At 35.7% G+C, this 13,644-nt stretch overlaps 2 protein-coding genes across 6 annotated transcripts; both read left to right on the top strand.

The window, feature by feature from the left end:
- Positions 1 to 875: 875 nt before the first annotated feature.
- On the top strand, positions 876 to 11,231 carry Ctns (lysosomal cystine transporter cystinosin). 5 transcript variants are annotated; one of them, XM_014354045.3, is made up of 10 exons: positions 876 to 1,212; positions 1,339 to 1,596; positions 6,655 to 6,717; positions 6,811 to 6,898; positions 7,035 to 7,217; positions 8,284 to 8,524; positions 8,711 to 8,830; positions 8,911 to 9,199; positions 9,277 to 9,379; positions 11,092 to 11,231. In XM_014354045.3, the coding sequence occupies exons 3-10, from the start codon at positions 6,675 to 6,677 to the stop codon at positions 11,168 to 11,170; spliced, it is 1,146 nt and encodes a 381-aa protein (XP_014209531.2). In that variant the 5' UTR covers positions 876 to 1,212; positions 1,339 to 1,596; positions 6,655 to 6,674; the 3' UTR covers positions 11,171 to 11,231. The 5 variants fall into 5 exon arrangements, with proteins under 5 accessions (XP_014209531.2, XP_014209532.2, XP_014209535.1 ...); XM_014354046.3 differs by having other exon boundaries at positions 1,372 to 1,596; XM_014354049.2 differs by lacking the exon at positions 11,092 to 11,231 and adding an exon at positions 10,114 to 10,521.
- A 364-nt stretch (positions 11,232 to 11,595) lies between these two features.
- mRpL55 (mitochondrial ribosomal protein L55) lies at positions 11,596 to 12,835 on the top strand. The gene is made up of 2 exons (XM_014353998.2): positions 11,596 to 11,762; positions 11,955 to 12,835. Exon 2 carries the CDS (start codon positions 11,956 to 11,958, stop codon positions 12,295 to 12,297), a length of 342 nt encoding a protein of 113 aa, XP_014209484.1. The 5' UTR covers positions 11,596 to 11,762; position 11,955; the 3' UTR covers positions 12,298 to 12,835.
- The last annotated feature ends 809 nt before the right edge of the window (positions 12,836 to 13,644 follow it).

The raw sequence follows: 13,644 nt of genomic DNA on the forward strand, positions 1-13,644 counted from the left end.
CTGAAAAAAGTAATTGTTAGAAGATTAACTATCGACCGGCAGTTTCAGCTCGATAATATAATTTTTTACGATGACTGATAGCTTGCAAGTGCACGCGCTACTCTTGTACAACATTGTGCGCCTGATGGTTATATTTATCGGAGTATGTGATTATTCACCCGGTCAGAACCGCGTATTGTGTTACTGTTTGGTACATTTGTTACGATACTTGTACCCGTGCTTATTGCATACGTGCGAGGATTGCAATAAGCGGGTGACTTGTAGTTTTTGTTTTTTTATTCATCATCTGTATACTTGGATATCAATAACCCAAGCGTATTGTACATAAAATGCATACCATGTATTCGCATATTAATATTCATAAAATACGTATCTATGCGCATACGGAGTCAAGTATAATTAAATTGCAAAATAGCGTTTATTTATTTCTTTTTATTGTTAGCACAGCATGGAATGTAAACTGGAATGAAAATAAAATGAAATAAAATGAAAATTTTCGAAGCATCTTACGCAATCGAGATTGGTTTGATAAATATTATAGGTATGCGCATGTGGTACTTTTTCAATAATAAAATTATTTTTTTTTCGAGATAAATTCCCGCCGCATCGCAAAAAAGAATTGCATACGTAGATGTACTTGGATCAAAAGGAATCAAAACATCATTGCCAGCTGTTATACCTGTAAGCATAAAGGAGTCCCTGCACCATCTAAACACATGATACATGCCAGTGCTCCTGCTCCCGTGCGCTTGTAGAGTAGTGGGAGGGGGACGTGCGGGGAGGGAGGGGGGAGCTACCGCGGTAACGAGTGCGGAATAATTTATAAAAGTCGACCGGCTTGGCGACGCTCTGGTCATTACCGCGATTGTCGCGTCCGTGCGAGCAAGACTCCCGTTCCGAAGAATACGAAGAAGATAGTGAAATATTATTATTTGTTTTTTTTTTTTTTTTTTTTCCTCATTCATACATTCATTCATTCATTAATATTTTCCAGTCATAAGAGACTCGCGATCTCACAAAACACAGAAAAATTTGGCACTTAAGTTTATTGAATTGTTATCTTCTTGTCAGTCTGTGAAGTGAATTATCAAGATCAAGGTCATTGTCGTGATATACCTATATAGGGTTAAAGATAATTAGTTTGACGTGTACTTAATTCATACCGCATCTACAGGCTTCGTCAGCTGTGTGTTATCGGTATCATCCGAATCGGTACATCATATATTATTATTATTATTTATCATTGTTATTGTTACCATACATACACACTTGGGTTTTTTTTATTAATCACTCGAATGGTATGAAATATAAAAGTAACTTGGTAACATACCTACACAGAAAATTGAGTTCGTAACATCATCAATGTTGAAGTACTTAAGGCCAGACCGGAGAGGAATAGAAGAAGGGACCGCGGCAGTTGCGGTGGCAATAACATTCAAACCAAATAGACGTGGACCTACGCACCTGCAGCAAACTTCTGACTGACGCGGCTCAGTCTACAAAGATTTTTTTTTTCATTATTTTTGCAGACCCTTTTCACTACTCCACCAGAAAAAATTGTCAGCTCAAGCCCGAAGTCACTCGATCAAAGAACAGGTGTGTGTATGTGTATGTATGTAAATGTCCGATGTGGGAGTGACACGAAAAAAAAAAAAAAAAAAAAAAAAACTGTGAAACAAAGTGAATTTTAGGTGAGCCTCATTGGTAACCAGTATATCTTTGAGTCGTACTATCGATGCATCAAATGTTATAAAAAAAAAAAAAAAAAAAAAAAAAAATTCGAGAGTTTTCAATGTCTATTTTTACGGTTTGTAAACACCTCCATCCGTTTACTGTTATGACACTTTGACGTTTAAAATAAAATATTCGAGTGTATATTTATAAGTCGTGGGTAACTGTATAAAAGCGAATTTTACTACCGTTGATTGACAGATCCTGCGAGACGTTTGTCGATTTTTTGACCGAAAAGAAAATTGAACGGATCTACAGCGATAAGAAAGCGATCCCGATGTTTTCTAAAGCGTAATCTCAGTTGGTAGTGCATCCCATACCAGCGGCGCACATAATATTAGTGAACGCCGGTGACGCGCCATCCACTTGAGTAAGTACTTATTAGACAAATGAATTAAAAGTATAAGGCGGCTACTACGGCCCATGGGCTTTGCTCGTGTGACCCGCGACCCTGTACCACGTTAATGTTATAATATATGTGGGCCAAGGTGTACGAGTCCGTAGGTCGACAGACCAATGTATAATATGTTACGTACCTGATACCCATTACGCGTCACTGCACGAATCATTTAATCGCGTTTAATAATACTGACGAGATGACGTGACGGACGATGAACGCGCAACCAAGCAGTTGGTCATAATCTCCAGTGCAGGAGTAAAAAGAAAAAAAAGGAAAAAAAAAAGACAAAGTACTCGATCCAACTATTTGATGTTATCTGTTTTATCGCGCGGTAATAGATAAACAAAATCAATCTCGTTGTTAACGAGGATAAAAGGTAATCGTTGTCACGGATCGCGCATATGTTATTGCTACAGATAATCATGAGCTGGCTCATACAGGCTGTACATCAAAATATTATTTATTGTTTACTTTGTTCGATTCCGTACACGATACTTTACCTTAAACACCTCGTATCTCGTATTAACTGATAACGCGCCCCATTTGGTATAGGAAAAATTTTACTACATCTCGTCGGAATGTTTTTGCGACAGCTGGCTTAAAAAATCTGTTCATGCCGAGATTGCCGATTAAGTATCTGCGTCACTTATCGCTTTTACGATTTTTGAGGGTGATACGGTGATTAAATCGTTGAAATTCTCGTCCCAATACGGGCTTTCATCAACTTTACATCTACACTACTTATCGAGCGAAGCTAGCGTTATTTGGCAAGAAAGTCATCTTGAAAAATTAATCCCAAGGTAACCGATATAAATGACTTGTACTTATCGTGGAAAATTTCAACACAAGATTAAAAATTACTTTTTCGAGATAATTTCGTCCCAGCTGGACCCAACACAATACGTTTCGCACCACCCCTATGCATCAAATGAGAATACTTATACCATTTGCACAACGCGTACTTGTATATACAGCATCCGATCAGAAACGAGGGAAATGAGGATTGGGCGCGATAATTGAATCATTCGAAACCTCGCGCGATTCCCGTGGCATCGTTCCGTATATATGGGTGTGTGTATAAGCGATAACGACCGAGAAATGCGCTCGCTTCCCTTTCCACCTCGTGCGCGTCACACGGCAGGCACTCCCCCTCCGAACATGGTGTGTATATATCACGCATAAGTTATTGCGGACCTCGAGAGAGAGAGAGAGAGAGAGAGAAGCCCCATCTGATTTTCCTGCGCGTAATTATGAAGCCGGCAAGCGTAAAAAATCACTGCCCCCTTGCCACCCGGGGAGAATTAACTTGGCTCGTTGGAGTTTCGGAGTAGTACCTTTAGGGGCTACGCTGTACGCGCTGTAGGGGCTACGAAAATCAAGTTCGAGCGTGCGTTGCTTCGCGTAATTAATAACAGCTACACCTATATATTATAATTATACACCCCTACGTGACGTTTTTAATTCTGGACTCGGAGTTTAGGTATAAATTTTATTCACATAGTATCGACCAACATAATGTTACATCAGCGCGGGGATTTTTTTTACATACGTTCCAGCGGTCCGCGATACCCGCGGTGTCGATTATGTAATAAGCAAGTGCTGTATCACTCTGGCATTGAATTTCCCCAAAGTGAATACTTACCTACGCAGACATTAATCATGAATTTCCCCTGCAGCATAGCTGCTGAACAGAGCCGGCCGACGTGACGCCAGAGTCGTTAGCCCCCGCATTAGCGCCAGCTCTCTCTCTCTCTCTCTCTCTTTAAATACCTTATTGCTGCTGCATGCGGCTGCTTCTCGCAAAATATATATTTGTGGATCTCGATGTCAGGCACAGCCGCGTGAATAATATGTTTGTATTTTTGCCTACACCTCTACATACGCTCACACCTATACGGATATAAATATATACAAACGAGCGCTATGCGGTAAATATTTATACGTGGTACATTATAGCCCGAGCATCGCATAAATAATCCGTGGGGAGCTGATGCTGGGGGGGGGGGCAGGGAGGAAAAAAAACGACGCAATCTCGGAAGTGAGAAAAATTTTCAGCGCGACCAGGCAGCGCTTAATCAGGTGCTGGTAGACATCACGGGAAACGCGTGGATTTATTTCGTACTCAACCCTCTCTTTTTTTTTTTTTTTTTTTTTTTTTTCTTCCCATCGCGAGCAAAGGAAGCCATCGGCTAGGTGATCATGAATCAAGCTTGCTTGACACCACTTGGCTACCCCTGTCGTGCTTACTTCTCATCTGTTACAGCAATGAAGTGCATTAGTCGAAAGCACTTGTTCATCTCTGCGAAAGAAAGTTTTTTTTTGTTTCACAACTCAGGAAAACAAGCGCGATAAGTAGTCTTTCCGCCCGTGTATGTATGGTTAACGAGCATTGGATAGGGAAAATTCAAGAATTGTTCTTTACAAAGATTATGGACTCAGCGTCTATAGGCAATGTTGCACTCTCGAGACTGAAAAAAAAAAAAAAAAAAAATTGATGAACAATTTGAATGCGAGATTTAATTTCAGTGCCTCAAACTAATAAAGAGTGCATTTTCGCTGATGAATCTTTCATACTTTTTTTTCTTTTAATTTTTTTTGTGTATATTCGAGACTACCTTTTTTTTTTTTTTTTTTCTTCTTAGTAGTGAAATAAACATTGTATATCACGCACCTAGTGAGCGAGGTTAAGAATGTCGCAGATTTCAGGTAAATAACGCGAAATACTTATAGGACATTTCTTAACCTCCGAACGTGGTGCGTACACGATTTTACGCGTTCTGGTGTCCGGTATAGGTACAAGTCAATATTGCCGTTCGCGCGGCCTTCAATTCCGAATGTTCACTTTCCGAGCACCAGCCACGTAAAATTATTTCACGACGTAAGGAGATAGGTTTTTGCTTTGCTAATTGTTCAAAAATTAATTTTAAAAAATACGTAAATTATTTTTAAAGTTTTAAAATTCTTTAACAATGGCTGTATAATAAGTAGCTATTATTGTTGTTATATTCAATTTACAGCCATTACAGTCTATACGTCCATAGTGATGACTCATTATGTAGTTGATGCACACGACAGCAAATCAATTTTATGCGTATTTAAAATATATCTTATGTACTCCAATATGTAATCAATTATGGATACATACTACATACGTCAGATGCCATATCGACTATCGAATGAGTAGTAAAATAAATATAACCAGGGGCAGGGACACCTAAACCACGGACACCAATAACCCTTAAGTATTATTTACACTCTTAGCAAACATTGTCGCAAAAATCGTTGGTAGTACTTGTAGCTTGTCAGGACAAAAATTGGTCTAGGACATCTTGTCTGCTGTACTTGTAAACAAGTATATATAGCAACTGGCGACAAAAACAAGACTATATATACGTACATACACACACATCACATTACAAATGTACTTCTATTGTCTTGTCTAATCACAGTGTAGATCTCGAGTAAATTTGATGTAATGTGTCCCTATATATATATATAGAAGTATACTCATTCTAAAGTGGTAAACATAAACATAACATACCTCACACGTACGTTGTCTGACGATCAGTATATATGTACACTCGCGCGCGTGCGCAAAACCACACACACTACACACACACACACAGAAAGAGAGAGAGAGAGAGAGAGAGATGTCCCATGTCCCAGCCCGCGCTGTACTTATACGGAGTACGGCTGAAAATTAATAAGTATACGAGTTACTTATTACTTACGCAAATGATGGGATGAATCATCAAAATTGCGGTCCCGGAAGAGGTACACGTGATACAGACAGACAATATAAGTAGATACAATATTCCGCACTAACGCGTGGTCATACAAAAGATAAGAAACTTCAGTGACAGGCAACTGTGTCAAGTGCACGATGCGTTTGGAGACTCTCGTTGAGGTTAGTTTGTTTTATGTCTGCGGGAGCTCATTTGTTTTTAATTAATATCACCAAGTACCCTGCACTCGTTTTCTGGAAACAATATCTGAAAACCATTAGTAATGCAATAAAACTAAAATTTCGGCTCACTCTAAAAGAGCTGACATCTCGTGTCATGCAGCTTTCCGATTTTCTCGCTGTCTCGATTGTTATTGTCCCTTAGTCTGTACAATCTATTTTTTTCCCCCTTTTTCCTATAACTTCATTTCGAAAATTCATTGTCTTGCAACAGTAGCCCTGTACAGACGAAAGTATAGCTGCAGCAGGTTATCAACATTGACATGAACGTATTTATTGCTACTGACATGTCTGACACACATTGACAATGTACATGCAGTTGGCTTATCTCTGTCAGACACGTGGGTGGCTCTGTTTCCTCTTCAAATTTGTCAGTCGATTTTTTTTCATTTTTTTTTAGGTGCATGAAAAATTAAAGTCATTCGTTGAATAGAATACAATCTTCTTTGTAAATATTAAAATTTTTTTACATAATAAAAACTATGAAACTTTCCTTAAATCATACTCTTTGTGATATAATCTAAATTATATTATAGATTTAATAAATTTGTCCTTAAAGGTTTCAGGCTATTTAATGAAATGGGCTATTTTGGACTGGTAGTTTTGATCCTGGTGCTTGTAGGTAAAAAGTGCATATTTAACAAGATTTAATTAATATATTAATAAATTTCAATTGAATCGAAAAAAAAAAACAATTGCCTTGTCTTTTCCACAGTTACTGACAGCAGAGCAGAGTTTAGAGTATCACCACACGATTTAAGAGTAGTTATCAATGGCTCAAACTCATTTTTGCTGTATTCAACGTAAGTTGCAGTCGTGATAAGCGCATTGATAAATAACCCTACAAGTTGGACATTGTTTATAAAATTTTCAACATTTTTCATGTCCTTTTACGATGCGCAGTTCAATAAAATAAAAATTTGCTTACTTAAATTGCAGAGAAAAAAATAGAACACAAGACAGCAAAGTGGTTTTTCAACCAGAGCATGTTGATCTAGCCAGAACCGAACCAGATGGTTTCTTCATAAAAAACGATGAATACAATTGGACCATCAAAGTTATAGGACTCGAGCCCGGTCATGTTCTAATAAATGTAAATATTTCAGATGCTCATCCATCAGAGTAAGTGTTTTTTACGTCACGACACTTTTTTTGTAAAAGTTTCCTTGGTAACGTGGATATCTGTATGTTACAAATGAAGTTCACATCAGATCCACTTGATTTTTTTTCTATCCGTAAATCAATTCGATCTCAGGCACTCATTTTGAATTTGATTTATAACAAACGTCGAATCAAAATTGACGGCGTGCGCACTCTGCTTCGTGAAATCTCACGAACGGCACGTGCGACATTCATATCTAAATATTTTGAAATAATTGTGCGCCAACATGATAATCCCTATCTTGCTTCTTGACGAAAGACCCCTGTAGTACAAAGAAGCTCACGCGACTATGACTCATGGCTCAAATGAACGGATCTACACGCGATTGGCCGCTCTTGGGGCACTGACACTTATTTTTTTCTTCAAAGAATTAACGCTAAATTATTACAAAGACGCGCGCAAATGATTCGTACAATCGGCTGACACAGAAAATTACGGCTGCCAAATAAAATTTGAAAATATACCTTCTAACGAGCTGCTTCGGGGTGGTGGAGATGGGAGCTGCCCTATACTCCCACCGCATGGCCGGTAGATTACCTATTTGTTGTAATAACGCTATTCCGCTATTGCCAATCAAAGCTACCGATAAGCCTGGCGGAGATAGGCACGCCGACCTCTGACCGGCTCATTTTACTCGCGCGGATGCTTCAAAATATAGTGACAAAGCCGACAGTCGTGCCTCCTCAGTGCGCGTCGAGACGATCTCATTTTCACAATACTTTCCCAACATAATTTACATTTATTTTATTTTTTTTTTTTTTTTTCGAGCTTACGGTACTATTTGCTAAGTAACAAATCAGCCCAACGCTATGCCTGTTTACAAAATTATTATTATACCTCGTGATCAGCTAGACTCTCTAAAAGATTTGAAGTAAGTTTTCATTTTGAATATGAAAAAAAGCTGTCGTCCCATTGTCTTGAGAGATAATCTTTGAAATAATAAAAATCAAAATAATTATTTTTCAAAGTGTAAGTGACAAACACCACAATATTTACAATTAAGGAGATGACATTTGTGCATTTCAGCATCTCAGAAGCATTTGTGCGGGTTACAGTGGAGAGGTCGGAAGCTTTGTACCATATCAGCTCAATCGTCGGTTGGGTCTACTTCTTTGCATGGAGCATAAGTTTTTACCCTCAAATATGGAGCAATTACAAAAGGAAAAGCGTCGTAGGGCTGAATTTCGACTATCTATCTCTGAACGTGGTTGGCTTTATTATGTACTCGTTGTTTAATTGCGGATTGTATTGGATACCAGAGATAGAGGTGCGTAAAATGCTCTTGAGTAGCCATTCGAATCACATAAAATTTTCAAAGCATCTACGTGCTTTTCATAAATCATTTCTCAAATCTCAATGCATTGACATTAGAATACGATATGAAAACAAATGATTCTGTGGAATGGCATTATTTATGAATATATATATATATATATATTTGTTTACTTTTCAGCAACAATACTTTAGCTCACATGAAAAAGGTCTGAATCCAGTTCAGCCAAACGATATTTTTTTCTCGTTGCACGCGGTCGTTGCAACCCTAGTAACAGTATTCCAGTGCTTTATTTACGAGGTGTGATTGAAATTTGTTATTTCTGTGCGTGCCTGCAAAATATTTTGCTTCATCGTTAATGAAAAATAATGTGATTATAGACAGGTAACCAGAAATTGTCAGTGACAGCTCTGATAATTCATGGCATTTTTGTCAGTTTTGTCACAACGTCATTGATATTCGCTCTGCTGCGTGCCCTTCAGTGGCTGGAGTTTCTTTATTACTGCAGCTACGTCAAACTCGTGATAACGCTAATTAAATATATACCTCAAGCATTTTACAATTATAAAAGGAAATCAACCATTGGCTGGAGCATAGGAAATATATTTTTAGATTTCACCGGTGGTGTATTGTCCATGCTTCAGATGATTTTGAATGCCCACAACTATGGTAATATTTCATTTGGATGGATACTGAATGGGCCGTGTATTATAAAACATAACTTTATTTATTTATACCATTTTTAGACGACTGGAAAAGCATTTATGGAGATCCAACCAAATTTGGCCTGGGATTTTTTTCGGTTGCATTTGATGTATTTTTTATTGTCCAACACTATGTGCTATACAGGTATGTTAAAATAACTGGAATCAAAATGGTTTAAGGGTTCAAAAATCGTTGTAGGATATTGCTTTTGCAGCATATGATAATATGATAATAATAACTTTGTAAATGATTTGAATGTTTGTTGGTGCATAGGTATTACTTAAAGTTGCATGCTTAAATTTTTGTACTTAATGGATAATTGAAGGTAACTACTGCCAATGCATTAACGTTCAAGCAATTTTTTTCACCGACTAAGTAAATACGTTTAATACCTGTATCCTGTAATAATACAAGATTATTATTTTTTTTTTTTTTTAGTCTTTGATGTCTGTTATCACTGAACCATATTATTTTCTATTTAAACAAATTGTTTATTTATATTTATGTGTCTAATTTTTTTGAATTAAAAGTACCATACATTTTTTGTTAGTATATAATTCGCTTTGTGCATGTAAACGGTATTGATCTAGTTTAATTGGGCGCTTTGATTTTTTTCTCTCTCTCTCTCTCTCGACACTGTTTGTATGAACGAGTTCTTAAAATTAATTGAATTCTTAGGCATGCAAACAAATATGCTTAAAAATGCTTTCATAGATAATTTCGATGGCCTAATTAAAAGTATAACGCGCATGTTATGCATGTCACTTGTAATTGTGCTATAACAAGAATATTCTGAGCCGCCGTTCTTCACCCTAAAATGCTTACAATATGCCATGTAATTGCAGTTGTAAGGTAGAGTTCGAATTTTCAATTTACAGAAATGTGAACGAAAAGCTGGTAGATTTCAATGGCCAAATCTAGCGAACACCTCTAGCTAAATATTATAATCATCTTTAGTGGTGATGCAGTGCTTTGACGTAGCATCAGCTTTGTTTGTGTTGAAGACAATTTTTCAGTTTTTAATAGTTGAAATGAAAATAAAGCAAAGTTGTTACCATAGTAGCTGATATACATATCATCACCAGACACTGTAAATAAATGATTAGTTTGTTAAGTTAAATTATTCAGTCTTGATTAGACTTTTACAATATTTTATAGTAACGGTTGATACTGCCCAAGATCCAATAATACAAAATACATTTTTTAAACGCATAAAAAAGTGAACTTTTATAATTAGGCTGTGTAATATACAATATTACTTTTTATAATTAAAATTTTTAACAATTCATTGGAATGGATAATTTATTATTATTTATTATTTATAAAGTAAGTTTAAATAAAGTGATCTCTTGCAATCCTTTCCTAATTAAAACATCCTTTTATTTTTTTAAATATAAAATGAAATCGTTTGAAAATTTTTTCCAATTTTCGTCTATTCTTAGCTAGTAATAGTTAGCCTATCACCAAGTGACACATAATTTTCATCTCAACAATACAAAAGCAATCGTTTTATTTCGCACGTTGCATGTGATGGAAAAATTAGTTTAGACAATCTGTAATTCCAATTGTAGTAAATAAAAAAAAGCCCTACGTCTTTTGACATATGGACAACTTCCTTAGCTTGCATGGTAAAGAAGGAGTCCTTATATCAAATAATAATTAAAAACAAAAATGGATAAAAGTGTTTTCTATTTAAAACAATGAAAGTTCAGTAGTGCTGAAGCTAAGTAGCCACTATTTCAGTGTTTTTATAATGGCGTTTGATTACTGAGTTATTTTTTAATACTAATGATTTTGATCTATGAATAAAATAATTATGCAAGCAACGGAAGCCAATATTAATGTCATTTTCACAGAGACCGAAATGACTACTCCATCATTCCAGGACATTGTCAAGAAAATCGTGAAGATGAAGCATCCAGCTGTTATGTATGATAGAATGCCATCTTGTTACAGTGGAATTTCCATCTTTATCATAAGATTATTTACGCTCTCAGAAAACTATGTATAACTTTTATAAAATATATATTTTTTTACAAAAAATTTCATACTATACGTATACATGTTTGGGAAATAGTTTTGTTAAATATACAAATCTTTTCACTAATTCTTTTATTAAAACCATAGTTTCAGGCTAAATATCATTTGAAACTGTTCGTACGAATCTATAGATAAAGGTAAGTTCTGTTTTATTTTTCCCGCAAGAAACAATAATTTTTTCAATATTCGCGCCGTTAATATATCGATCGATATAAGCTCATACTCGATAACTCGATTGATGCACGCTCGAGCTCGAGAGAGTGTTTTGAAATTTGCACATAATATAGTCATATACGTATAGTGTATGTATATATCTCAGATTTATGTGTGAGCACATCACGAAAAGTGACACTGTCGTCGTTTTGTTATTTTCTCCATTTCGTTTTATTTGAATCTATAAAGTGAGTTTCAATTCAGGATTTGCCATTCAGATAGCAAAGTACTTGGCAATACACAATTCGTGATTTTAACGAGCACTTCTGCTTAGGTCGGTTGTGATAGCTACTATTACATAACCTTGAATTTTTTTTTTTTTTCAATTTAATTTTACTGTATTTGTAGTAAATCAGATTCTGATTTTAGAAATAGTTGAAAATTAACAGCCCTCAAGATTAATTAAATTATAATTTGAGAAATAACTTCAAGTATCAGCTTCAGGAAACGTTTTTATTTCTTACAGAATGTCTTCCAAGGTTTCATTACTTTTAAAACCTGTTAAGGTATTTGTGCAATCTTCAAGAAACATCAATTGCTGGATAGCTGCAATCACACGACCTCATAGAAAAATTTACCTCAACACATACCCAACAATAATGCAACTTCCAGATGGTAGCACGATAAATATACCATACCATTGTCCTATTGGAGTCATTAAGCTGCCACTGGACCTGTCAACTTTGACAGAAGAACAGAAAAAAGCGAGATTGATGAAAAGAATACCTAAAACCACAGTTAAAATTCAAGAGGACATTGAAGATGACTTCGATAGTAGTCGTTATGTCAAATATACCAAAAAAAAATAAATTCTCTAGATGTGTTACCATTGTTGCATGAATGCAATAGAGAAACACTTATAAAAAACATCTCGCCAGTAAGTGAACAAACAATTAATTTTTGTAAATACGCTTCACACAATTGTAGTTGAAATCATAAGGTTTCTACTCGTGGGTTATATTCTAAGTATAGTTATCAGGTATTTCAACAGCTGTGAATTGTGATGTAGTCAATAATTAAAACCTCTTGATGAAGATTCTTTATGTTTGAGAAATTTACCACTCCAATTTTTACATAAATGTGAATTAGTGATTAAAAAAAATTAAGATGAACTTGAAAAATTGAATTAATCGTAAAACTGTTATAAAATTCAATACTAGGCGACAACGAGTATGCTAAATCTAAAACGACCTTGACATTGTTCAACCGCAGCTTCGAGAGAAGAAAGTCTCTTTTTTTCTCACTCCGCGCGCTTGGACCGAAAATTATTGGACCACTTTCGCGGGCTCTCGTCCTTTTGACTTGAGCGCCCCGGAAACAGGATCCGCGCTGTCATCGTGCACAATCTGTTTTAGGCAAATTAGTCTTTAAAGAAAAAGAATCGACCCCTTAACGATGACAAATTTAAGTTATACGTCAATAAGTTGTAAGCAAAAATACAGTTTTTTGCGTTACACATTTTATATGACAGAATTTAAAATAAATACTTTATATTATAAAGACAAAGAAAAATTTTTTTAAATGGTTGCTTGTTATTTTTTCGTTATTTCAATGTTATTTTCACGCATAATATAGCATAATAGCACAAACCTACGAGTAAAAAGAAAAAAAAAAAAAAAAAAAAAAACTGAACATGCTGATTGTCGGCAACTAAAATCTTCTCACTTTCCAAGTGTTAAAAGAAAATATTTTGATTATTATGACTTTGGCAGTAAAAAAAAATGGCTACAAATGAATAATTGACGAATGAAGCCATCGTCGCTGATGTGAAAGTTAAACAAACAAAAAACATCTTCCTCGGTTGTAACGTTGGTGCAAGTCATTTTATAATTTAAAGCTCACCCCGTGCCACGTTTTCTGAGGTACGGAGCAGTGTAGGATTTCGTATTACAGTAAGTATACGGGCGACAATTTTTAGATTTTTATAGATGCAACAGTAAGTGTGCCATAAAATTTCGAATAAACTTGTAAAAGCTAGCTTCGGTATGTTGATGAAAAAAAAAAAAAAAAAAGGAGGAAATATCATGCTGAACAGTTACCTACTGGACTGAAATCACTGTACTTAAATGAAAGGAAAGTTCAAAGAATGACATAATTATCGCCCATGGGTAAAGAATTTTCTCAATTTTTCCTGATATTATGCAAACAAAAGCATG

This window comes from Copidosoma floridanum, unplaced genomic scaffold (assembly GCF_036245765.1).
Source record: "Copidosoma floridanum isolate Cflo_tuat_1 unplaced genomic scaffold, Cflo_Japanese_pri ptg000006l, whole genome shotgun sequence".
Classification (NCBI taxonomy): Eukaryota; Metazoa; Arthropoda; class Insecta; order Hymenoptera; family Encyrtidae; genus Copidosoma; species Copidosoma floridanum.